General features: G+C 40.4%; 1 protein-coding gene and 1 long non-coding RNA gene across 2 annotated transcripts in view; both read right to left on the bottom strand.

Moving 5' to 3' along the window:
• The window catches only part of LOC114551578 (NLR family CARD domain-containing protein 3-like), a gene marked incomplete at its 5' end in the record, with an annotated part of 63,306 nt that overhangs the window by 5,472 nt on the left and 32,834 nt on the right, over positions 1-25,000 (bottom strand). The window contains 6 exon segments of the mRNA XM_028572598.1: positions 11,905-12,078; positions 12,386-12,559; positions 12,650-14,417; positions 14,552-14,759; positions 14,919-14,997; positions 16,119-16,235. Coding sequence (XP_028428399.1) covers positions 11,905-12,078; positions 12,386-12,559; positions 12,650-14,417; positions 14,552-14,759; positions 14,919-14,997; positions 16,119-16,235 — 2,520 coding nt within the window.
• The window catches only part of LOC114551594 (uncharacterized), a 9,478-nt gene continuing 3,172 nt past the window's right edge, over positions 18,695-25,000 (bottom strand). The window contains exon 3 of the long non-coding RNA XR_003691942.1: positions 18,695-18,734. This is a non-coding gene — a long non-coding RNA (uncharacterized LOC114551594). The remainder of the gene's footprint in view (positions 18,735-25,000) is intronic.

Raw genomic sequence — 25,000 nt, 5'->3', positions numbered from 1 at the left:
TAAAGTTAACTCCTCCTCAATATCAGAAGGGAAAAATATATTTATTAAACAGAAAATCAAGTCATTTCAAGTCATTTGACTCAAGTCTAAGTCAAGTCTCAAGTCATGAATATCAAGTCAAAGTCAAGTCGAGTCTTTTATGAATGTTAATCAAGCAAGTCTCAAGTCCTAAAATTTGCGACTCGAGTCTAACTCGAGTCAAGTCATGTGACTCGAGTCCCCCATGTCAAAATATGTTGGCTCTATTCACGCTAAAAGCACTATTTTTTGAATGGAGTCTGGTGTGTTTAGCGCTAGCTACTTAATGTTTCTGGTAAACAGGTCTTAAATAGGTTTTAAAAAGGTCTATCTCTGAAGGATTAAGACACTTAACACTTCACTGTTAAAACAACACTGTATGTATTTAAAATTGAAGCAAAACTAGGGTATTATAATTTATATATATTGTATTGGTAAGGCTCGCGTCTCTATAACCCACCAGACCCCATGTAAATAATCAGTACTTTAAGCATCCTAAATCCATCATCCTATTGATATTTATATTCGTATTCTCTCTCTCTCTCTCTCTCTCTCTCTCTCTCTCTCTCTCTCTCTCTCTCTCTCTCAGTGACAATGTGGCCAAGTTATCTACTTAGCTAGTGTTATTCGGATGTGCACCAAGTAGTAGGCACACTGTAAACATTTCTTCCTGAATTTTCTTGTATGCCCTATTGCCTGACTGACTGATGTGAATAACCTGATTTCTCTGTGTGCCATGTAGCCTAAACATCATATCCTGAATATGATCAAAAACAGGATAATCCTCATGACTGGAATATTCATGTCCCATGATAAAAACAGGATAATCCTCATGACCATTCACATGTAAACACACACACACACAATACACACTCTCACACACATACACACACACACACCAAGGGCGTAGGAACCGGGGGGGACGGGGGGGACGTGTCCCCTCCAATATTGGAGACAGTCGCATTTGTCCCACCCAAAAATTATACCGCGGAGGAGACAAATAATTTATTTTGAAATCTTTAACGCGCATGCTTTTATTTTGAAAGCGCAATACAGCGTCTTGCCACCGGCCCGCCCCCTCAACGGCAGACTGTTTGGGAAGCGGAGTCTGCAGCTGGCAGTGGCGACAGGTAGTCAGAAGTTAAGATGAAAAGACAGCAGCAGCTCACTTTAACTGATTTCTTTCTCATGGGGAAGAAAAGAAAGAAAGGAAATGTGAGTTGGTAATAATTTTGTCCAGGAGGATAATTATATTTTCTGTCTAACCAACGTTAGACTTGTTGATGTAAAGCTGATGTTGTGATTCAACATCTAGCTAACTAGTACAAGTTCAAGTTCAAGTTTATTGTCATATGCATATTAGTACAAAGTACCACAGCAATGAAATACAATGTGCCTTAGCACTCCCTCAGCACCAGTCAATAATAACAATTTTAAAAACTTAATAGTATTAAAAACATTATAAAATATCCAACATAATATATACAAGTGACTATATTCAGACCACAGCCCTCCGTCCTGTTGTGCAATATTGTTCAATAAACCGATTACCTGAGGGTAAAAACTATCCCTAAAACGTGTTGTGCGCGTTGGGATGCTCTGTAGTCGTCTCCCTGATGGAAGATGGGAGAAGAGATTGTGTGCCGGATGACTAGGATCCTGCAGAATACCTGGTGCCTTCTTAGTGCTGCGTTTCCAGTAAATTTGTTGGAGCGATTCAAGTGGAACCCCGATGATTTTAGATGCAGTCCTGACCACTTTTGTCAGTAGATTAAGGTCATGTGAAGTAGCCCTACCAAACCACACTATAATATTACCTGTCAGTATACTCTCAATTGTACAACAGTAGAAGTTCAGTAGAATGTTAAGAGACATACCGTATTTCTTAAGCCACCGCAAAAAGTAAAGCCTCTGATGTGCCTTCTTAATGGCACAGCTGATATGGAAGGACCATGTGAGGGGTTCTGAAATGTGGAAGCCTAAGAATCTAAAGGTGTTAACAATTTCAACTGGAGAGTTGTTAATAAGGACAGGTGTATGTGTAGATTTGTTCTTCCTAAAATCTATGATGACCTCCTTAGTTTTCCCCACATTGAGAGACAAATTATTTCTTTGGCACCACATGATCAATTTGCTTACCTCATCTCTGTAGGCAGTTTCATTATTGCTGTCAATAAGTCCTATCACAGTAGTATCGTCTGCAAATTTTACGATACTATTAGTGGGATGTTTAGCAATACAATCCTAGGTATACAGACTGTATAATAGAGGACTGAGACAGCAGCCTTGTGGTGCTCCAGTGTTTAGCACTATAGAGGCTGAGTATGTAGTGCCAACTCTAACTGTCTGGGGACGGCCTGTTAGAAAGTCCTGTATCCAACTGCAAATAAATTTGCAGAGGCCCAGGTCTAACAGCTTAGATATTAAAATGGAAGGTCTAATAGTATTAAAGGCACTGCTATAATCAACAAATAGCATCCTGACATACTTATCCCTGCCCTCTAGATGTTGGAGTGCAGTATGTAACGCCAGGGATACAGCATCATCCACAGCTCTATTTGATCTATATGCAAATTGTAATGGATCAGTTATGGCAGGTATGCTATTGTTGATATGTGTCTTCAAGCTGCTGTTCAAAACACTTCATAATCACAGAAGTCAACGCTACAGGTCTAAAATCATTCATACAGATAGCAGTCGTTTTTTTAGGAACAGGAATTATGATTGATTTTTTAAAACAATTTGGAACCACACAAAGCGAGAGTGACAAGTTAAAAATGTCAGTGAAAACAGAGGCAAGTTGACTATAACGTGTCTTTAAAACTCGTGGAGTAATGCCATCAGGCCCAGCAGCCTTCCCTATTTTCACAGATTTAAAAACTTTACGTGTATCAATGACTGAGACCTGATGTGCCTGCCTGCTGAACGGATTTCCAGTTGGAGATGATGTGTCTATGTGTGAGTTCCCAATTGGAAGTGCTCTGACATGCGCATGCCCAGAAGGAGATAGTCTCGACGCCAGTGTCTCAGCAGGGCATTCAAAGCGAGCATAAAAAATGTTCAAGTCATCTGGGAGGGAAGCAGTAGAAGTTGTGACGCCACTAGGTTTAGCCTTGTAGCTAGTAACCGCTTGTAGGCCTCGCCAAACGCGCCTAGAGTCCCCTTCAGAACAATATCGCTCTATCTTGTCCCGGTGTTGTTTTTTAGCAGACTTAATTGCATTCCTGAGCTTGTATCTCGCGGTCTTATAACGAGCATCATCCCCAGATTTAAAAGCCACTGTCCTCTCATACAATTTCACGCGTACATCTCTGTTTACCCACGGTTTTTCATTTGGGTAAACACGAAAGGTACGCGTGGGAATACAGCTGTCCACACAGAATTTGACATAGTGAGTAACTGCCTCGGTGTACTCATGCAAGGTGGCAGAATCACTAAAAACTGACCAGTCAGTAGATTCAAAACAACCCTGCAACATGAGCTCACCTTCGGCAGTCCAAAGCTGTGCTGTCCTCACAATGGGTTTCTCCCTCTTTATCTCCTGCTTGTACACACTCTTGCTAGGTAAACGTTGTTACTATTAACGTAACGTTACGTAGCCAACGTTGGCAGCGATGTGACACTAACAACAGTATTTAAGATGATTGTAAAAGAACATGAGTTTTCTATTAACTTAACCCATGGAACTTGAAAACGAGTAAAGTTACACATCTCCCACATTTAGAAAGGAGTTAGTCTGTCTGTGTGGGTTTTCACTTGTTCTTGACATTCCCATCAGTATTTTTCTAGACCTTATTCATCTCCACTGCTTTCATATTAGAGATCAGATGAAGTTCAGCTGGAAACTAACAGTGGTGACACTGGAGAGGGTGATGCAGGGAGAGCTGCAGGTAGGTGTTATATGAAGGGTGAGGTGATTTTACTTTGTTGAACATCTGATCTGAAGCCCAAACTTCCTTGACAAAGCTGTCTGTTTGGAGTCAGCATGGCAGGTATTTAAACATAAGGCCTTGTCCCAGAGTCTAGACCTCTAGCTATATGAAAAGATAAACAATGCAACGTTTTTAATAAATGTAAATAAAGCAGCTAATATCAACATGGACAAAATCATGAATGTACTAATTTCTTTTTGATGATGACCAAAGTAGTGAAGTTTAGTTTTCACAATGATTCATTGTAGGATTATGATATTATTGCAATTATGTAAATCCACATTGGATCTTTATTTAACATATGGTTGGAAGAAGTAAAAATTGATGCAACACTTTTTAGTTTTTAGACTTTTATTATTGTGTAATGTCAGAAACACTTTAACTGTTTTGCCAGTCAAATTAACTTTAATGAGTGCATATTGAAATATTACAGTGTTGATTGGCAAAAATGCATCTCAAAATGCATTATGATGCTTTAAAGGAACATGCCGACTTATTGGGAATTTAGCTTATTCACTGTAACCCCCAGAGTTAGACTAGTCCACATACCCTTCTCATTTCCGTGGAGCAGCCATTAGCTTAGCCCAGCATAGATCCTGCAGGTAACTGGTTCCAACCAGCCTACTGCTCCCAATTGTGACAAAAGTGACAAAATAACTCCAACATGGTCCCTATTTACATGTTGTGATTTGTAAGTCTGGTGTGTACAAAAAACAACGTAACATGAGACACAGCCGTCTTCTAACAGTAAACAAACTGGGAACTATATTCTCAGACAGGCTTGCTGCAAGCATATCACTCCGCCCATGAACTATATTCTTCCGCCTGAGAATATAGTTCCCGGTTTGTTTACAGTTAGAAGACAGCTGAGTCTCATGTTACGTTGTTTTTTGTACACGCCAGACTTTATAAATCACAACATGTAAATAGGAACATGTTGGTGTTATTTTGTCACTTATTGGGAGCAGTAGGATTACTGGAACCATTCACCTGCAGGATCTGTGCTGTCCTGATGCCGCACAGACAGCATTACAGCACACACAGAGATGAGAAGGGTATGTATGGACTAGTCTAACTCTGTGGGTTACGGTGAATAAGATAAATTCCCAATAAGTCTGTGTTCCTTTAAAATATGGAATATTTAAAATGTTCTTCCGGGGACATGCCCCCAGACCCCCCTAGAATCCTTCTCAGCTTTTTCACCCCTGACCCATTTTCATGCCCGATGTTAACATTCTTGATGCTGTTTTGCCTTTCAACTTAACCTTTGCTTGTATCTGTGTCTGTTCATTGAGGCTTAAAATACAACTAAGAAAAGAAAATGTATTCAGAAAACACAATATGCTATTTATTAATCTACAAAACTGGATGATTAGGCCTGCAATTAAAGAATTGATTTGATATGTATCAGTTAATTACTGCCATTCAAAAACTTTATCTTCTGAATGAATCTTTTTAGTAGAATAAAGTAGGTTGGTGAACAGTGTAGTTAATTTATGACATATTTCTGTTCAAACCATTTGTCAGGTTTCCAATATGTGTCCCCCAATGTTAAACTCATTCCTAAGCCATGCCCTACTGCCTGACTGACAGGCTGAGGTTGTCAGTCCTCCCCAAGGGGGAGTAAGCTTCACTTCAGAACTTGAACCTCCTATGGCGCCATTTTGACGCTACAAAGAGATCACCTCCCGTTAGCATTCCACTGACTAGCATACATTTTGTCGTCACTTTGACGGAGAATAACTTTACATCTGAAGCGTTTAAAGACTCTATTTGTCCGTTGTTTATTTCTAAAGAAACACGACAATGTATAAAAGGCTCCATTACCTTGTAGCTCACGTTATGGCTCCGTAGCAGAGCTTTTTTTTTATTAAAATAGGCTAACGATTGGGTCATAACCACGAGACTCATGCTGTGTCTCAAACCGCCCACTTCTGTCAGTATACTGCTAATGGTCACTGACTACTTCCTGGCGTAGTGCCCACTTTGGATGGTTAGTGTCGTCCCAAACGCAACACTTACGTTAAAACACTCACCGGAAATGAGGAGCGGTTAGCTCGCCCCGCCGCCTCTGAAAATCTGACGAAAATCTCTTAAACTGACCTTTGTTGATCTGAAATGAAGACAGATTCAGCAACTGCACGGCCTATTTCTCGCTTAAAATGTTTTCAGAAACACGTTTCGGTGAACTATTTTCGTAAAAAACGAGATCGTATTCTGAACGAGCCGCCATTATTCTCTGTTGTAAAATCCGGGAGCAGCCAGAACCACGTGACGCGTTGGTCCAATCAGCTGCCGGTCCACGTCCCTGGCCCCTCCCCTTTCCGCTGCGTAGTCAAGATGGCGCCCGTTTAGTGCGCGTAGTGTCCATCGTTCCACACTTAACCTTTTGACTGTTTTTAGGGGGTCATCCTGGTACTTTCAGTGCTCTGACTCGTTATCTCCACTATTTACTTAAAACTAAGTGTTTGAAGTGTGACAGTAGGTGGTTTGAGACCACACACACACACAGACAGACACACACACACACACACAGACACACACACACACACAGACAGACACACACACACACACAGACACACACACAGACAGACAGACAGACAGACAGACAGACAGACAGACAGACACACACACACAGACAGACACAGACAGACACACAGACACACAGACACAGACAGACAGACACACACACACACACACACACACACACAGACAGACAGACAGACACACACAGACACACACACACACACACACACACACACAGACACACACACACACACAGACAGACAGACACAGACAGACACACACACACACACACACACACACAGACAGACAGACACACACACACAGACAGACACACACACACACACACACACAGACAGACACACACACACACACACACACACACACACACACACACACACACACACACACACAGACAGACACACACACACACACACACACACACACACACACACACACACACACACACACACACACACACACACACACACACACACACACACACACACACACACACACACACACACACACACACACACACACACACATACAGGCAGCACCACTGAGTTCACTATGCCCTATTGCCTGACTGACTGATGTGAATAATAGTAGGTGGTTATCTCCACTATTTACTTTAAACTAAGTGTTTGAAGTGTGACAGTAGGTGGTTTGAGACCCAGCCTTACTGTCACACAGTAGAGGAATTACCGTATAGTACAGGAGAAGCTCACAGGCAGTTTGGACTTCCATTAGCTGTTTAGGTTTAATTACTAATGTTTTAGCATGTTAGTGATCAGTAATTACTAATGTTAAAGCATGTTTATTACTAATGTTAACTAGCATGTTAGTGATCAGTAATTACTAATGTTAACTAGCATGTTAGTGATCAGTAATTACTAATGTTAACTAGCATGTTAGTGATCAGTAATTAGCCTGTGTCTATGTTATCTCCTTACATATACCTACACTCTCCGTCTCTGTGAGATTGGGAATGATTGAGATTTCTCTCTCACAGCTACCAGAAGACTTCACACTTTCAGACACGTTGCTCACGTCACATCTACGTTGTCTCTGTCAGTTGGAGGCTGCTCAGTAAAGCAAGAGATCACCGGAAAAGAGCTTCTAATATCCTTCACTGGTCTCCAGAGACACGGGATCTATTGGTCCATTATATATATGTCAATGGTCCTCCCCCCTCTGTTACAGGCAGGCCCCACTGGGTTCACTATGCCCTATTGCCTGACTGACAGGCTGAGGTTGTCAGCATGACTGATAATCCTAATGACTGGAATATTCGTGTCCATGTAAACACACACACACACACACACACACACACACACACACACACACAACACACACACACACACACACACACACACACACACACACACACACACACACACAGACAGACAGACAGACAGACAGACTGTGAAAAGGTAGAGCCCCTCCTTTTGCCCAACTCGCCTGACATGCTCCACAACATTTAAACTGACCCCTTATCCTACACGCACAAACGCGCTTACAAGCACACACACATGTAGCGGCGAATGTTTGTAACTACACGCGGTGCCGGCAACCGCAGCGTGGTTCATTCATGCGCAATCTTTATTTACACAACTTTCAGTTACTCACCAAACAGCTGTAAATCACATAGCGAACAACGTGGTACCCGTCGATTCTGCTCCATAACACATTTCTTTCTGTTAATCCATACATTGTTCACGCAAACACCAACATTACACTGATAGCACCGACTTTCATTTTCCTGGTCCCGCAGCAATTTGTTTCCCCAAGGAACACGAGCTCCATGACAATGGCTATTTTATTCCCTGTTTGGGCCAGGGGAAAGGGTTTATTTGAGCGGGGGAAAGCTATTGTATCAGTATAAATTATGGGCTGTATTGTAATGCAATGCTTATTCAATTACAGGAAATTAATGTTATTAGTATTATTAGGAGTACATGAGGTGTATGAAGTATATTTCAATGTATGTGTGTGATTAGATCAAATATCTGCTGAACCACTATTCATAACAAAACCCCCTGTGATGTTGGTTTCTACCAATTAGTGTAATTGAAGGGCCTTATTTAAAGCGCAGGTTTTTCTGCCTCGAGAGAGAGTCGGGAGAGTGTCAACTTGCTGAGAGGTTGTATACAGAAACTTGTTGAGAGAAGAGATTTTTTTTTGCTTGTGCTAGTTAAATTTCGAAACCCAGTGGTTTGTTTTGGAAGTTTTTTTGTTGTTAACAGAGTGCTGGATGACGTATTTTAGAGCACTGTAAATAAATCTACATTTTCCCTGCAAATCCACGTTGGCTGTTGGCTGTGTCTTCATCCCATCACCACCCATTCTCACTGTGTCCTTGTCGCCACCATCCTGTGTGGACGTGGGCGGGGAGGCCCATTTTTCTCACACACACACACAGACAGACAGACAGACAGACAGACAGACAGACACTCTCTCACACACACACGCAGATACGCACACAAACGCGCACACACACACACAGCACCACTGTGTTCACTATGCCCTATTGCCTGACTGACTGATGTGAATAACCTGATTTCTCTGTGTGCCATGTAGCCTAAACATCATATCCTGAATATGATCAAAAACAGGATAATCCTCATGACTGGAATATTCGTGTCCCTGTAAACACATATGATACCAACAACATGCTAGATCCGTGGGTTCAGAGATAGCAGCTTCCATAGCAACCAGCAGTTTATCTACAGCAGTGGAGGGCTGTGTATTTTACACCTGGGCCTTCAGTACAGTTGCATCAAAAGACAGTAAACAACATAAGCATTCACCCTTTCAACTTCTTTCAAGATAAAACACCAGAAGGGGGGGAGAAAGTGCATGTATTGTGGAACCCATCATTGGCTTGGCAATTAAACTGATTAAATCCTGCATTATTTGGTGATTCATCGCGCTATATATAGAGCCAAAATGCAGTGGTAGAATTTACTGAAGTACACATTTTTCGTTACTGTACTTAAGTAACCTACATTTTTCACGTATCTGTACTTTACTTTGTTACATTTTGCAGCAATTATCTATACTTTCTACTCCACTACATTTCTACAACGTTCCGTTACATTTTCTGATCAGTTTGTCCCCTGCCAAAACGCCAAAATGTCTTCCTGACCCGTTTGTCTCACCAGTGACGTTTTGTCTCACCAGTGAAGTTTGGTTGCCATAGATACTGTATATATATGGGGGTGAAGTTTGGTTGCCATAGATACTGTATATATGGGGGTGAAGTTTGGTTGCCATAGATACTGTATATATGGGGGTGAAGTTTGGTTGCCATAGATACTGTATATATGGGGGTGAAGGGGCCATAGATGAAGTTTGGTTTGCCATAGATACTGATATATATGGGGGTGAAGTTTGGTTGCCATAGATACTGTATATATGGGGCACCGCTGATCCAAGCCGGCTCCGGTGCTCCAGAGCCCGGGCACAGTGCTGCTGACCCTCGGTAATACAGCCTCCGGTAAAAGTGAAAATGAAAATGTTTGTTTATTATTATTCCTGTTTTGAAATCATTTGCCATCTATTTCTCTCCACTTACTCCTCCGCCAGGCTGTGTAAGACTCGTTCATATCTTATTTATTTGAATGGAGCTCTTCACATCTCCCCATGTCTGCTGTTTCACACACTTTATTTGCTTACTTACATGGTTAAAGAAAGTCTTTAAATACATCCCTGAATAAAACCAACCGCATTACGATTCTAACAACATAGGCCCTATTTCTACCTTGTTTGTGGTAGTGGACATCTTCTACTTTTACTAAAGTAAATATGTCTCTGGTTATTTGTACTTTTACTTAAGTACTGAGATTCAGTACTTCCTCCACCACTGCAATGTACAAGTCATCTGCAGCTCCGACAACTATCTCAGCGCTTCCCGGGAGGTGCACAGGAAGTGTCTTGTCCTTATATGGGAATTTTTGGGGCGTTTTCTTATGCTAATTAGGAACAACTGGCACGCGCTTTCAGTTAGGAAGACGTGGGATTCATCAATCCTAAGAACACAGGTGGGAACAATTCTGCTGTTTAAGAACACGTCATGAATCCGGCGTAGACTTTTCTTAGAAACTTTCTTAAGAACATATTTAAGAGAAAACTTAGGAAGATATTGGTGAATGAGGCCCATTATTTGTAGAAAGATATTTAGAATTAGTCATAGCTTATAGAGATTGGTGCATATGGTTGTAAAACATATTCTCCCATTTTGATTAAGGGTTGGAAATTAATTTCCTGAGGAACATTAATCCCTCTGCTCGCTTTTAAGGCAAAGTAGGCTAAATAATACATTTTATTTATATAGTGCTTTACAGGCTACTCAAAGACACTTTACAGTGAAACCAGCACATTTAGCACATAAAAACTTAACACACAAAGGCACATCGGCCACTGACACTGCTCAAATCTTTAACGCCTAAAGCAAGCAGTAATAGCTATAAAATAATTTCACTGAAAAAGCCATTAAACTTACCAAAAGCTGCTCATTATGTGAAGAAAAAGTACATCCACCTTTCTTTCATTAACTTTACATCTAAAAATTTAAACAAACTTGTGTATGCAATATATGAAATGAAATTGATAAATATATATTTATTTATTTTAGAAATGAATATATAGGCCTTTAATTATAAAAATATAATCATCTCTTGGCCAGCAGAGAAAGCCTTGCTGGCCCTGACGGCCCACCTCTGATCTACAGTTCGAGTCATAACAATGAATATTCTGATTAATAGTGGATGGCTTGTGGGTGAAATAACGTATAAATAAGGAGGAAAATATAATTGAACATAGCAGAGAGCAGAAGAGACTATGTGCGCATTTACACATTGTTATTAGATGAGTGTCTCATAGAAAAAAAGGTATGCATAGTGCGAACAGGATTACACTGCCACACTATCATTTACAGAGCCCCAACAATTCCCCCAAGAGCAAGCATTTGGTGCAACAGTGGACCATTCTCTGTAGAGAAACATCAACATTACATCACTCTCACACGCACATATATTGGAACTAGGACAGAGCGTTTTGAGGGACTTTTTGAATTTAAAGTCGGTACTCTCTCAGCACAAGAGGAACTTTGTACAATAATTGGACCACACGTCAGTGTACGTCTCTGATCGATCACATGAGCCATGCAGCACCGGCAACTGACATTGTAAACCTCTAGCTAGCCTCTAGCTGGACCTTTCTGTTGAGTTGAAACTGACTTGATCCCGGGAAAGAGGGAAAAACAGGATGTTTCTTAAAACCACGGACAGTGCCTTTAACATACAGAGATGTGTCCAAATTACATAAATTATTAACAAAAGGGAGTTATCATTTTAGTTATTTTAGAGATGTTCTCCTTTAAAACTTCCTACACAAATATCTCCTTTTTGTTCATCAGTGTTTGTACCTGAGAGTGTCCAGTCTCCAGAGAGGATCCTCCAGTCCCGCTGACAGTAGCTTCACTCCTGAGTCTCCTGGATGATTGTAGCTCAGGTCCAGCTCTCTCAGATGTGAGGGGTTGGAGCTCAGAGCTGAGACCAGTGAAGAACAGCCTTCCTCTGTGATCAGACAGCCTGACAGACTGCAAACACACAGAACAACACACAGGAACCCTCTGTCAACACGGGGAGCTTGCTGTCCAGATATATTTTGGTCCAGATTAAGAATAAATCTTTAAAATCATCAGTGGTATTTAATTATTCAACAACAAAAGTAAACAATCCTCATGGAAATTAACTCTGACTCTAGAAATGAAGAATTACATAATTAATAACTACTGCCCAAGTTTATCATATCAACAGACACAAAGCTACATGTTAGCAGTTTTGTCAACTAAAGTTAATCAGACTTTAAATGGTCATCAGCTGAATGGGTTAATGAATCCTGACCTGAGAGTCTCCAGTGTGCAGTGTGGACTCTTCAGTCCATCAGAGATCAGCTTCCCTCCTGCATCCTGCAGATTGTTGTTACTCAGGTCCAGCTCTCTCAGACTAGAGGACTGGGAGCTGAGAACTGAGGACAGAGCTTCACAGCTTCTCTCTGACAGGTTACAGCCACTCAGTCTGGAGAGACAACAGGAAGTAAAAAAGTTATTATATTTAACTCCTGTTGAAAGATATCAGAGTATTTATTGATGAATAAATCCCACTTACAGAGCTTTGTTGGAGGCTTTGACCACTGGCAGCAGCCTCAGAAGAGCTTCCTCTGAAGCAGAGTATTTCTTCAGGTCAAACACGTCCAGATCTTCTTCTGATGACAGTAAGATGAAGACCAGAGCTGACCACTGAGCAGGAGACAGTTTATCTGTGGAGAGACTTCCTGAACTCAGGGACTGTTGGATCTCCTCCACTAGAGAATGATCATTCAGTTCATTCAGACAGTGGAACAGATTGATGCTTCTCTCTGCAGACAGATTCTCATTGATCTTCTCCTTGATGTACTTGACTGTTTCCTGATTCGTCTTTGAGCTACTTCCTGTCTGTGTCAGCAGACCTCGTAGGAGACTCTGATTGGTCTGCAGGGAAAGACCCAGGAGGAAGCGGAGGAACAAGTCCAGGTGTCCATTTGGACTCTGTAAGGCCTTGTCCACAGCACTCTGGTAGAACTGTGTTGATGATGTTTGTTTTCCTGACAGCAGGTTGACTCCAGAGTTGGTGAAGGTCAGATGGACATGAAGAGCAGCCAGAAACTCCTGAACACTCAGATGGATGAAGCTGAACACCTTGTCCTGGTACAGTCCTCTCTCCTCTTTAAAGATCTGTGTGAACACTCCTGAGTACACTGAGGCTGCTCTGATATCGATGCCACACTCTGTCAGGTCTGATTCATAGAAGATCAGGTTGCCTTTCTGCAGCTGCTCAAAAGCCAGTTTCCCCAGAGACTTGATCATCTTCTTGTTCTCTAGACTCCAGTGTGGATCTGTCTCAGCTCCTCCTTCATACTTGATGTTCTTCACTTTGGACTGAACCACCAGGAAGTGGATGTACATCTCAGTCAGGGTCTTGGGCAGCTCTCCTCCCTCTCTGGTCTTCAACATGTCCTCCAGAACTGTAGCAGTGATCCAGCAGAAGACTGGGATGTGGCACATGATGTGGAGGCTTCGTGATTTCTTGATGTGGGAGATGATTCTGCTGGCCTGATCCTCATCTCTGAATCTCTTCCTGAAGTACTCCTCCTTCTGAGGGTCAGTGAACCCTCTGATCTCTGTCACCATGTCAGCACACCCAGGAGGGATCTGATTGGCTGCTGCAGGTCGTGTGGTTATCCAGAGGCGAGCAGAGGGAAGCAGATTCCCCCTGATGAGGTTTGTCAGCAGCACATCCACTGAGGTGGACTCTGTAACATCAGTCAGGATCTCAGTGTTGAGGAAGTCCAGAGGAAGTCGACACTCATCCAGACCATCAAAGATGAACACAACCGGGAACTCTTCAAACCTGCAGATTCCTGCTTCTTTGGTTTCACTAAAGAAGTAATCAACAAGTTCCACCAAGCTGTACTTTTTCTCTTTCAGCACATTCAGCTCTCTGAAGGTGAATGGAAATGTGAACTGGATGTCCTGGTTGGCTTTGTCTTCAGCCCAGTCCAGAGTGAACTTCTGTGTTAAGACTGTTTTCCCGATGCCAGCCACTCCCTTTGTCAGCACTGTTCTGATTGGTTCATCTCTTCCAGGTGGGGTTTTAAAGATGTCTTCTCGTCTGATTGTTGTTTCTGGTCTGTCTGGTTTCCTGGTTGCTGTTTCAATCTGTCTGACCTCATGTTCAGCATTGACCTCTGCAGTCCCTCCCTTTGTGATGTAGATCTCTGTGAACATCTGATTCAGAAGGGTTGGGTTTCCTGCTTTAGCAATCCCCTCAAACACACACTGGAACTTCTTGTTTAGTTTAGATTTGAGTTTACGCTTACAAACTCCAGCTTGACTTCCTGAATGAATACAGAACAATGAAGATCAGTAAGTGATTTATAAAGAAACATGAACATACTTTGACCCATCTCTGGAGGCAGTAGTAAACTTTCCAGTAATCCAGCAAGTTAATTATTTAGAGAAATCCTCTTACTGCTCTGCAGACGGTCAGCCAGCTCGTCCTGCTTCATTCTCCTCAGGAAGTGCAGTGTGATCTTCAGAAATGCCTCTCTGCTCCTCCTCTGCTCTTCATCCTCATCCTCCCTCTGACTCTCTGAGCATTCTGGGTAATCTGGACTCAGAAGCTTCTGGATCTTCTTCAGCTCGTTCTTCACAAAAGTGACGATGTTCTCCTCCAGCAGCTGGAACAGAAGATTATATGAATCAAATCAAACTGAAATCATGGAATCAAACATCAGATACATGCTGTATGGACTGACAATCCTCTGGTCTAAAACGTGCAGCATGGAGATGATTGTGAACAGAATAGATGTAAAAGTAGTTGTTGTAAATGTACAGACCATAAATATGGAGTCCAGGTGTGTTTGATGCTGCTGGGCAGACTGACCAATGGGAACCTCTGAGCTCTCCTGGTCCACTCTGTGGAGGAATCAGGAAGAATTAGCTCACATCATGTCTGTCCACACAGAGACAAACACATGCTTCTACACAATTTTCTGTGATGTGAAGTGTTTATAACAACATTGAATTAGATGGTTTCCCCTGACATTAAAGTGTTGGTGGTACTGCTGACCCCATTGTGAATCAACAGAAAGAACTAAGAAGTAAACAAGGGCTACAACATGGTTGGCCTAAAGAACTCCTACAGCAGCAGACTGGTATCATGGAGCCAAATATTTGTAGGTAGAAGAAGTTTGGGGAGTCAACGGTGAAAAACCTTCAGTTGGCCTGAAAAAGATTTTGGCAAACCATCAGCCGACTCGGGAGGAGAAGCAGAGCTTAGATGGCCTGTTTGTAGTCAGACTGGACTGAGTATACGGTTGGATGGTGGTTCCCCTTTTTTTGCTTCCACCTTTTGACATCCAACCGGCAAACCCACATCCAAGATTTGGGGAGAATTTTGCATTTTGACTAATTTGGGTCAGGAGACTTGGGGGGGAAACAATGTGGTCATGAAGCCACTCACTGAAACTTGGCCTTAACTTCCAGACTCAAATGGCAGAGGTCTTCTCATGGCATATAGTGTCCTGATCAAAAGCGCTTTTGCAAACTCTTTTCTGGGGCAGGTGCGTTGGAAAAGGCAAAGGTTACCAGCAATACTTGTTGAAGAAGTCCCAGTATTTGCATGCGTAATGGACAGTGTGCAGGACTTCTTCAACAAATAGTGTCCTGACCCAGGTGATACCAACGGTCGCTGGTTCTCCAGGGGGGATGTGTAGATGAAGTTACCCTGGAAGGGGCACTCTGAAGATCATACATCCCAACCATCCCCCTGGTATTCCCAGTCGGAGACGAACATTTCGGAAGAATGTTGCCATTCATGATTTTTAGCCTACCCTATGGCTATGGGAGATTTAAAATGCTTTTTAATGGGGCTAAAACACCAGATAATATTGGACCAAACCAGGTCTCTGGACTGGACAGCTTTCAGATGTGAGAATATAAATATATGTGTGAATGCTGAAAATAAATTCCAAAACTTCTCTGGATACATAAAAGTTAAAACATGAATCAGCAATATTATAATATTAACAGCTTACCTCTTTCCAGCAGAGGGTTGTTGACCTTTAAAGTTAATATAGTGATCATATGACTGGTCACTCTTGAAGGACACACAGCTGGGTTCAGGTTCAGCAGAGTCTGGTCTTTGATGGATCCTGTTAGACAGAGAGTAAGACCAACAGGGATGGAAATTCACTTTTTAGTGTTCAGACACAAAAACTGCTGGAGATACAAGCAGCAACTAAAACAAGATTAACACAAAGAAGTTCAATAAACTATACAAAAAACTGGGTTAAAAGCTAAAACACCAGAGAAAAATCTGAAAAATCTGGTCCTGATAGAAAAACACATTTATTGAGGGTCACATGTTCAGTTAAAGTCTTCCTGCATAAAATATAATATTAATATTAATGTCTGTAGGCCTAATTATTAACAATTAAATGCCAATAATGATTTACTTTCTGTCCAAAACTCATTAAAAATATATTTTGAAATCAGAATAAAAAATTTAAAAAAAAAATTGTTTTTGTCTAAACAGAAAGATATTTTGAGTGAGACAGGAAATTATTTTGAAAAATTATTCTCATTTCAGTCATCAACTGCAATAATTTTTTTCCACAAAAAACACTGAAATAAGAGTACCCTGTAGGGAAATATTGACTTTATTTTTTTTCTCAGTTTCGCCAGTGATGACCTTAAGGGTATGCCATAATGTCTTTGGGTTGGTAGAAGAATGGGTAATCTGCTGCTGGAAATAGACCGCCTTAGCCTTGTGCAGTTCAGCTTTTTAATTTGGCTAAAACAACAGATAATATTGGACCAAACCAGGTCCAATATTAAATTGAGATCTACAGTTGAAGACTGGTCTTACTGGACAGCTTTCTGATGTGAGAATATAAATATATGTGAAGAAGAAAGATGCTGAAAATAAATTCAAAAATGTCTCTGGATGCATAAAGTTGAAACATGAATCAGCAATATTATAATATTATTACCAGCTTACCTCTTTCCAGCAGAGGGTTGTTGACCTTTAAAGTTAATAGAGCGTTCATTTGACCAGTCACTCTTGAAGGACACACAGCTGGGTTCAGGTTCAGGTTCAGGTTCAGGTTCAGGTTCAGGTTCAGGTTCAGGTTCAGGTTCAGGTTCAGGAGACTCTGGTTTCTGCTGCGTCCTGATAGAAAAACATTTATTGAGGGTCACATGTTCAGGTAAAGTCTTCCTGCAAATAATATGATATTAATATGAATGTGTATGTAGGGCTAATTATTAACAATAACATGCCAATAATGATTTACTTTCTGTCCAAAACTCAATAAAAATATCTTTTGAAATCAGAATAAAATATTTAAAAAAAAAATTTTGTCTAAACAGAAAGATATTTTGAGTGAGACAGGAAATTATTTTGAAAAAATTATTCTCATTTCAGTCATCAACTACAATAATTTTTTCCACAAAAAAACACTGAAATAAGAGTACCCTGAGAGGGAAATATTGACTTTATTTTCTTCTCAGACGGGCCAGTGATGACCTTAAGGGTATGCCATGATGTCTTTGGGTTGGTAGAAGAATGGGTAATCTGCTGCTGAAATTCAATTTCCCTTTAGCCTTGTGCAGTTCAGCAGTTCAATCTCTCTTTTTAATTTTAAAACAACAGATAATATTGGACCAAACCAGGTCCAATATTAAATTGAGATCTACAGTTGAAGACTGGTCTTACTGGACAGCTTTCTGATGTGAGAATATAAATATATGTGAAGAAGAAAGCTGCTGAAATTAAATTCAAAAATCTCTCTGGATACATAAAAGTTAAAACATGAATCAGCAATATTATAATATTATTAACAGCTTACCTCTTTCCAGCAGAGGGTTGTTGACCTTTAAAGTTAATAAAGAGATCATTTGACATCAGTCACTCTTGAAGGACACACACTGGGTTCAGGTTGGGTTCAGGTTCAGGTTCAGGTTCAGGTTCAGGTTCAGGTTCAGGTTCAGGTTCAGGAGACTCTGGTTTCTGCTGCGTCCTGATAGAAAAACATTTATTGAGGGTCACATGTTCAGGTAAAGTCTTCCTGCAAAAAATATGATATTAATATGAATATGTATGTAGGGCTAATTATTAACAATAACATGCCAATAATGATTTACTTTCTGTCCAAAACTCAATAAAAATATCTTTTGAAATCAGAATAAAAATATTAAAAAAATGTTGTCTAAACAGAAAGATATTTTGAGTGAGACAGGAAATTATTTTGCAAAAAAATATTCTCATTTCAGCCATCAGATACAATAATTCCTTTCCACAAAAAAACTTTATTTGAAGGAGTGTGCATGAGACTGACATGACCCAAAACAACCCAGACGGGACGTAGTTACATCCAATGAGACTCGTTCCAGTTTGCTGGATGTTCACAACTCACCTCAATCTTCTTCTTAACATTTCAATTTCCCTTTCAAGTTGCTCCTTCTGCCTCTTCAAGTCTCTCCATCAATCCTCTCTCCTCCTTTTCAAGTAGCCTCTCCTCCATTTCTCTCGCCTCTCCTCCCTTAAAAGGTTTTTTTTTCAAAGTAGTGGTATCTCCATGGACGGTGTCTCTTCATTGACACAGCTGGGTTCAGGTTCAGGTCCAGCAGGGTCTGGTCTCTGATGGGTCCTGTTAGAAAGAGAGGAAGACCACTTTTGAATCTCCAGAAACAGAAGCTGCTGGAGAAACTAGAAGCTATCAAGCAGAAAATAAAGTCTGAATCTCTTCACTGAATGATTTCTCTCTCTGATCATCCTGCTCTGTCATTCATTCTCTTTCTGGGGAGGAACATTGGAAAGGAACATTGGAAAGACTCCAGGACTAATGTCATCTTTCTGTCCTCTAATGGAGACAAGACTCCAGGGAATAATGTCATCTTTCTGTCCTCTAATGGAGACAAGACCCCAGGACTAATGTCATCTTTCTGTCCTCTAATGGAGACAAGACTCCAGGACTAATGTCATCTTTCTGTCCTCTAATGGAGACAAGACTCCAGGACTAATGTCATCTTTCTGTCCTCTAATGGAGACAAGACCCCAGGACTAATGTCCTCTTTCTGTCCTCTAATGGAGACAAGACTCCAGGAGAGGGATCTTTCTGTCCTCTAATGGAGACAAGACTCCAGGACTAATGTCATCTTTCTGTCCTCTAATGGAGACAAGACTCCAGGACTAATGTCATCATCTCTAATGGAGACAAGACTCCAGGACTAATGTCCTGTCTAATGGAGACAAGACCCCAGGACTAATGTCATCTTTGTGTCCTGGAGACAAGACTCTAATGGAGACAAGACTCCAGGACTAATGTCCTCTTTCTGTCCTCTAATGGAGACAAGACTCCAGGACTAATGTCATCTTTCTGTCCTCTAATGGAGACAAGACTTTCTATTAATGGAGACAATCAATCTCACCTTTCTGTCCTGTGTATCTAATGTAAAAACAGGATTTAAAGTGGAGCTTTTGCATGAGTCTTTGAGGAGAAACTCTGTTTTACAGACCTGTCCATTAAATCAACTATCCATTAGTCCATCAAATCCTTTGAGTTGTTAGAGGACTGAGAATTTCTTTAATTAAAAGAGAGCAGATCTGGACTCAGGTCCCTGATGTAAAAAGCCTTCTTACTGCATTATATTCTATATATTTACATATTTAAGAGTTACCTGCCTCCTGAGTTTTGTGTTCTCCTTCAAATAAATAAGGATGTTTGTAGGAGCCTAAATGCAAAAGAGTGTCGAGATACAGCTTCATTCTGTGAAACCTACAATATTTTATAAATTAAATTTGTGGGAAAATAATATACTATATATGAACTTATTCAAATATATATATATATATATATATATATATATATATATATATATATATATATATATATATATATATATAATTCTTGAATAGCCTCCCGTCTCCTGAGATCGCTGTCCTCTTTATATGAGTTTAAACTCAAACTAAAGTTCTAAGGGAGGGGGCGTGCATTTCTCTACATTCTTATTTTTAATTATGTTTTTGCTTTCTTAAGGATGTTTTATTTATTATCTTCTCTGACTCTTGTTATGTGAAGCACAGTGGTCAGCTTCTGTTGTGTTTACTTGTGCTATACAAATAAATGAAATGAATTTAGTAGTACGATGGATAACTGCTGCTGGTGAAAACGATTGTTGCAGTGTATTTATTTATTTTTTACATTTCATACCGATGCAGTGCAATGTTCTGAAATGAAAAATTAAACATTGGCCTGATGTAAACACAGCGTTGTTTAGGTTTTTTTAGTCAGATAAGCTACTAGGCAGTGTAATTATTATTTTTTTGTTCCGTTACCTCCAACCCCCGTTTTTAGTCGCCGGATCCACCCCCCCACTGCGATCCGAGACCTTCCACTTTACAAATTAAGCACTGATTGAATTTGAACACAGAGTTGCATCATAAAGAAGTGCCACTAGTTCCTGTTGGAGGAGTGCCAGCTCATAGTGATGCAGTGCCATATTAGTTGGTTTAGTTAGAGAATAAAAGAGCTGAGTCATGTTGTCTCCACATCAGTCCTGTCAGTGAATAGACCGACCGACACTAACTGCTGCAGACAGATTTCTGATCTTCAACACAAGAGTCCTCAACACTTTCTCAGGAAATAAGAAGTGAAGTAGAAACATTATATTTAACATCACAGAGCCAGAAACTAACCCTGAAGAGACCAAAGACTAACTTGGCAGAAAAATCACAATTAGATTGTTTCCCCCACATGGTTGAGCCCTAATGCCCAGATAACTAATGTGGAGAGAAAACTATGTACACATAGGCAGGATTTATGGAGGGGGGCTTTTTACTAGTTTTTGTTCCTTTTTTAAGTTTTTTTTTGCCTTTTTGGCTTTTTTGAATAATTTCTGACCTTCTTTACGATATTTTTGACTTTCTTTCCGATATTTTAGCCTAAAGTCCACAGAGGCAGCCGGGTTGGTAACTTAAATTCATCAGAGCCAGCTGTAAATGATGATTGCATTTCATTGGACAATTATGTTGTATAATGCCAATAAAGCCTGAACCTTGAACCTTTTATCAGAAACAGTAGAGTTGTGTCTCACTTTACTCTGATGGAGACGACCGTTTGTTTTCTGACAGCAGGAGAAATGAAATAAAGATCAGCTGTTTGATTCCAGTAAATCACCAACATGGAGATTTATCTTCAACACAAGAGTCATCCACACTTTCTCAGGAAATAAGAAGTGAAGTAGAAACATTATATTTAACATTACAGAGCCAGAAACTAACCCTGAAGAGAAGAAAGACTAACGTGTTGTTAAAGTACCAAACAGCAACTTACAGTTTCCTCAGACAGTCTAAAGAGTTGATGAAGAAGAGTTGATGAAGAAGAGTTGATGAAGAAGAGTTGATGAAGAAGAGGGTCGCTCTCCACCTGGAGAGAAATCTCTGACGCAGGTGAGCTATTTCCAGGGGTTCGTTCCAGGTAGGAGTTTTAACAAACTGGAATTGTATTACACCTATAATTTCAATACCGACGTAAACTCTCTGTGAATTAATACAGCTTTTTCATCAATGGGATCGTCGACAAAAGGACATGATATGTTTGAGAAAAAAACGTTTTTTTATTCATGCAGATAAAACTATTAAAACTGATACAGACTGAATGAATGAATGAGGAAATTTCTGAGAGAAACTCAAGGTTTCTTGAAGAAAACCTGCTCCCGACCAGGTTAGGTTCACAGACTCAGTTACCATAGTAACTGACTCTGAGGTTAAGTTACCTCTTTTTCTGGAACGGAAAACCCAGAGTTTCTCTCATCTCAGGGTTAACAAACTCAGAGTTTTCACTAAACCTGCTTTCTGGATCGGGCCTCTGGAATGCAACAGGAGCAGATTTTCACAATAAAATAAAATTTGGACTAATGGAGCCAAGACTGAGAATCAATCTCTCTTTTCTGTCCTGTCAGTGTTTGTTCTAGGTTTTGTAGAAGACTGATGTCCAAATATTCAGTTGCTGGGAGTTTAGGGTTTGTCTTTCAAGAAAAGCTTACGTTTGTCAATAAAAAAATATGAAATTTTGCATAATGTTGGACTGTTATTATTACCATATGTGTGTCTTAAATGTTAGAAAAGCTAGATCAGCTGATAAACAAATAACACTCAGAAAGATTAAAGTCAAACTTAAAGCTAAAGAAGTCTGACTACAATCATAAAATCTGAGAAAAGTTTAGTTTTAAAGATCACATTGATTTCACATTAATTCAGTTAGGTGAAACCTAAAACAGCTCCAATGGTAGAGAAACCCTGCCTGAGAAGTTAAAAACAATGGGCCTCATTCACCAATATCTTCCTAAGTTTTCTCTTAAATATGTTCTTAAGAAAGTTTCTAAGAAAAGTCTACGCCACATTCATGACGTGTTCTTAAACAGCAGAATTGTTTGCACCTCTGTTCTTAGGATTGATGAATCCCACGTCTTCGTAATTGAAAGCGCGTGCCAGTTGTTCCTAATTACAATAAAAAAATGCCCCAAAAATATAAGGACATGACACTTCCTGTGCACCTCCCGGGAAGCAGGGGACTGCGTAGAGATGGAGGAGTTGCGGTGGAGGAAGTACTGAATCTCAAGTAAAAGTACAAATAATAAAAGACATATTTACTTTAGTAAAAGTATAAGGTGTCCACTACCACAAACAAGACCTGGCTTTTAAAAGAAGTTCCTATCCTAACCAGCATAAAACGGAAATGTGTTGTTAGAATCTGAACATGGTTGGTTTTATTCATGGATGTATTTTAAGACGATTTTAAGCCGGCTCTGGAGCACTTGGAGCGGCCCCCCATATATACAGTATCTATGGCTATGGATCACCCCCATATACAGTATCTATGGCCCAAATATATACAGTATCTATGGCAACCAAACTTCACCCCCATATATACAGTATCTATGGCAAACAAACTTCACTGTCATGGCAACCAAACAAACGTGTGGAGGTCAGGAAGACGTTTCAGCAGGGGACAAACTGATCAGAAAATGTAATGCAACGTTGTAGAAATATAGTGGAGTAGAAAGTATAGATAATTGCTGCAAAATATAACGAAGTAAAAGTCAAAAGTAGGTTATGCACTATTGAGTCTACTTGAGTAAAGTAGAGATACGTGAAAAATGTACTTAAGTACCTACAGTAACAAAGTATGTGTACTTCATTAAATTCTACCACTGCATTTTGGCTCTATATATGGCACGGTGAATCACCAAATAACGCAGGATTTAATCAGTTTAATTGCTGATGTAAATTGTAGTGTTAGTGATTTTTTGCATATTATGATTTTCTTTTCAACAAATGATCAGAAATACATTACAGTACAATACTATCATTGTAAACGACTGTAGAATTGAATAAAATGCAGTAACCAATTATTTGGAGCAAATTGTCATCACTCAAATGTGCGTAAGAGTGCTTTTCAGTGTTCGTAGATTTTGTTCTTGGCTAAGAACAAATCCAAGTTAAGAAAACATTAGTGAATGCCAGAATCTTCATAAAAAGTTCGTAAGAAGGGTTTAAGAACACATTTCTTCGTAAGAATGGTTGGTGAATGAGGCCCATTGACATTAAAGACACTTCTCCTCCTCCACACATTACTACAACAGTAACAGAGGCATTTAGGTCACTACATTTTATTCTGAAAGGCTCTAGAGGAAACAGTAGAGTCCTGTTGTGTCTGACTTTATGCTGGTGGAGACGACGGTGTGTTTTCTGACAGCAGGAGAAAGGCTCGGACCCCCCCCATCTTCAAACTCAGCTTCATTTAGATCTCAACTACACAGCTGTAAAGTTTCCTGACTGCAGCCTCACGGTTGGGACAGACAGACGTATAAACACCTGGCAAAGGATTTAAAACCTCCTCTGTAGTAGTTCATGTTACAACATGGAGATTACAGTTTTTTCCGATTGCTAAACGACAGTGGGCACAACTGGAGTCACGTGTGCAAAACTCAAACTACAGTCTGCACTACCAACAGTCACCTGAGCTAAACAGTTCATATCAGCTGCAAAACAGGCTCAGTGCAGCTAAACACTCAGCACAGGCCTCACTGAGACACACACACACACACACACACACACACACACACACACACACACACACACACACACACACACACACACACACACACACACACACACACACACACACACACACACACACACACACACACACACACACACACACACACACACACACACACTGAGATAACACACACACACACACACATTGAGACACACACACACACACACACACACACACACACACACACACACACACACACACACACACACACACACACACACACACACACACTGTCACTCAGAACACACTGAGGGTAAAAACACTAGCATCAAACACCAATACACAAATTACAAACTTTTTCATCTTTACAGTTGAAACAATTTGAGTGACTTTTACACTACTCAATAGTTTATTTAAGGAAAAAATATAGATTATATAACATACCAATTTTTACATGAGGTAAAAAAGAAGGAATGAAAATCAGCAGTTTTCTTCAATATAGTATTTTGTCTCTAGTAATTTATGGAATTACTGGGTAAAAAAACTAAAGGTACATACGTAACAGTACCAGAGAATAGTGTGACTAATCCTGCCTCTCTCCAGCATCATGTGCTGACGTGTTGTAGATGCAGCCGCGGTTGCATCTACAACACGTCTGCTTCCTCTTTCACACAAACAAATGTAGCCTACGTGTCATTAGTATGAGGGAAACAAATGAGATTTTAACTGTGTCGGGCTTGGGCCGGGCTCGGATACAAACTTCTTAATACCTGTCTCTCTCGACTCTAATGTAATCGTGCAACCGGCCGGCCAGCTCGACTCTCATGTAACAGTGCACATGTGACTCCAGT

The sequence above is a fragment of the Perca flavescens genome, unplaced genomic scaffold (genome assembly GCF_004354835.1).
Source record: "Perca flavescens isolate YP-PL-M2 unplaced genomic scaffold, PFLA_1.0 EPR50_1.1_unplaced_scaf_2, whole genome shotgun sequence".
Lineage (NCBI taxonomy): Eukaryota > Metazoa > Chordata > Actinopteri > Perciformes > Percidae > Perca > Perca flavescens.
Note: the sequence above shows the minus strand (reverse complement) of the source record. Positions and strands in the feature narration are given on the sequence as shown.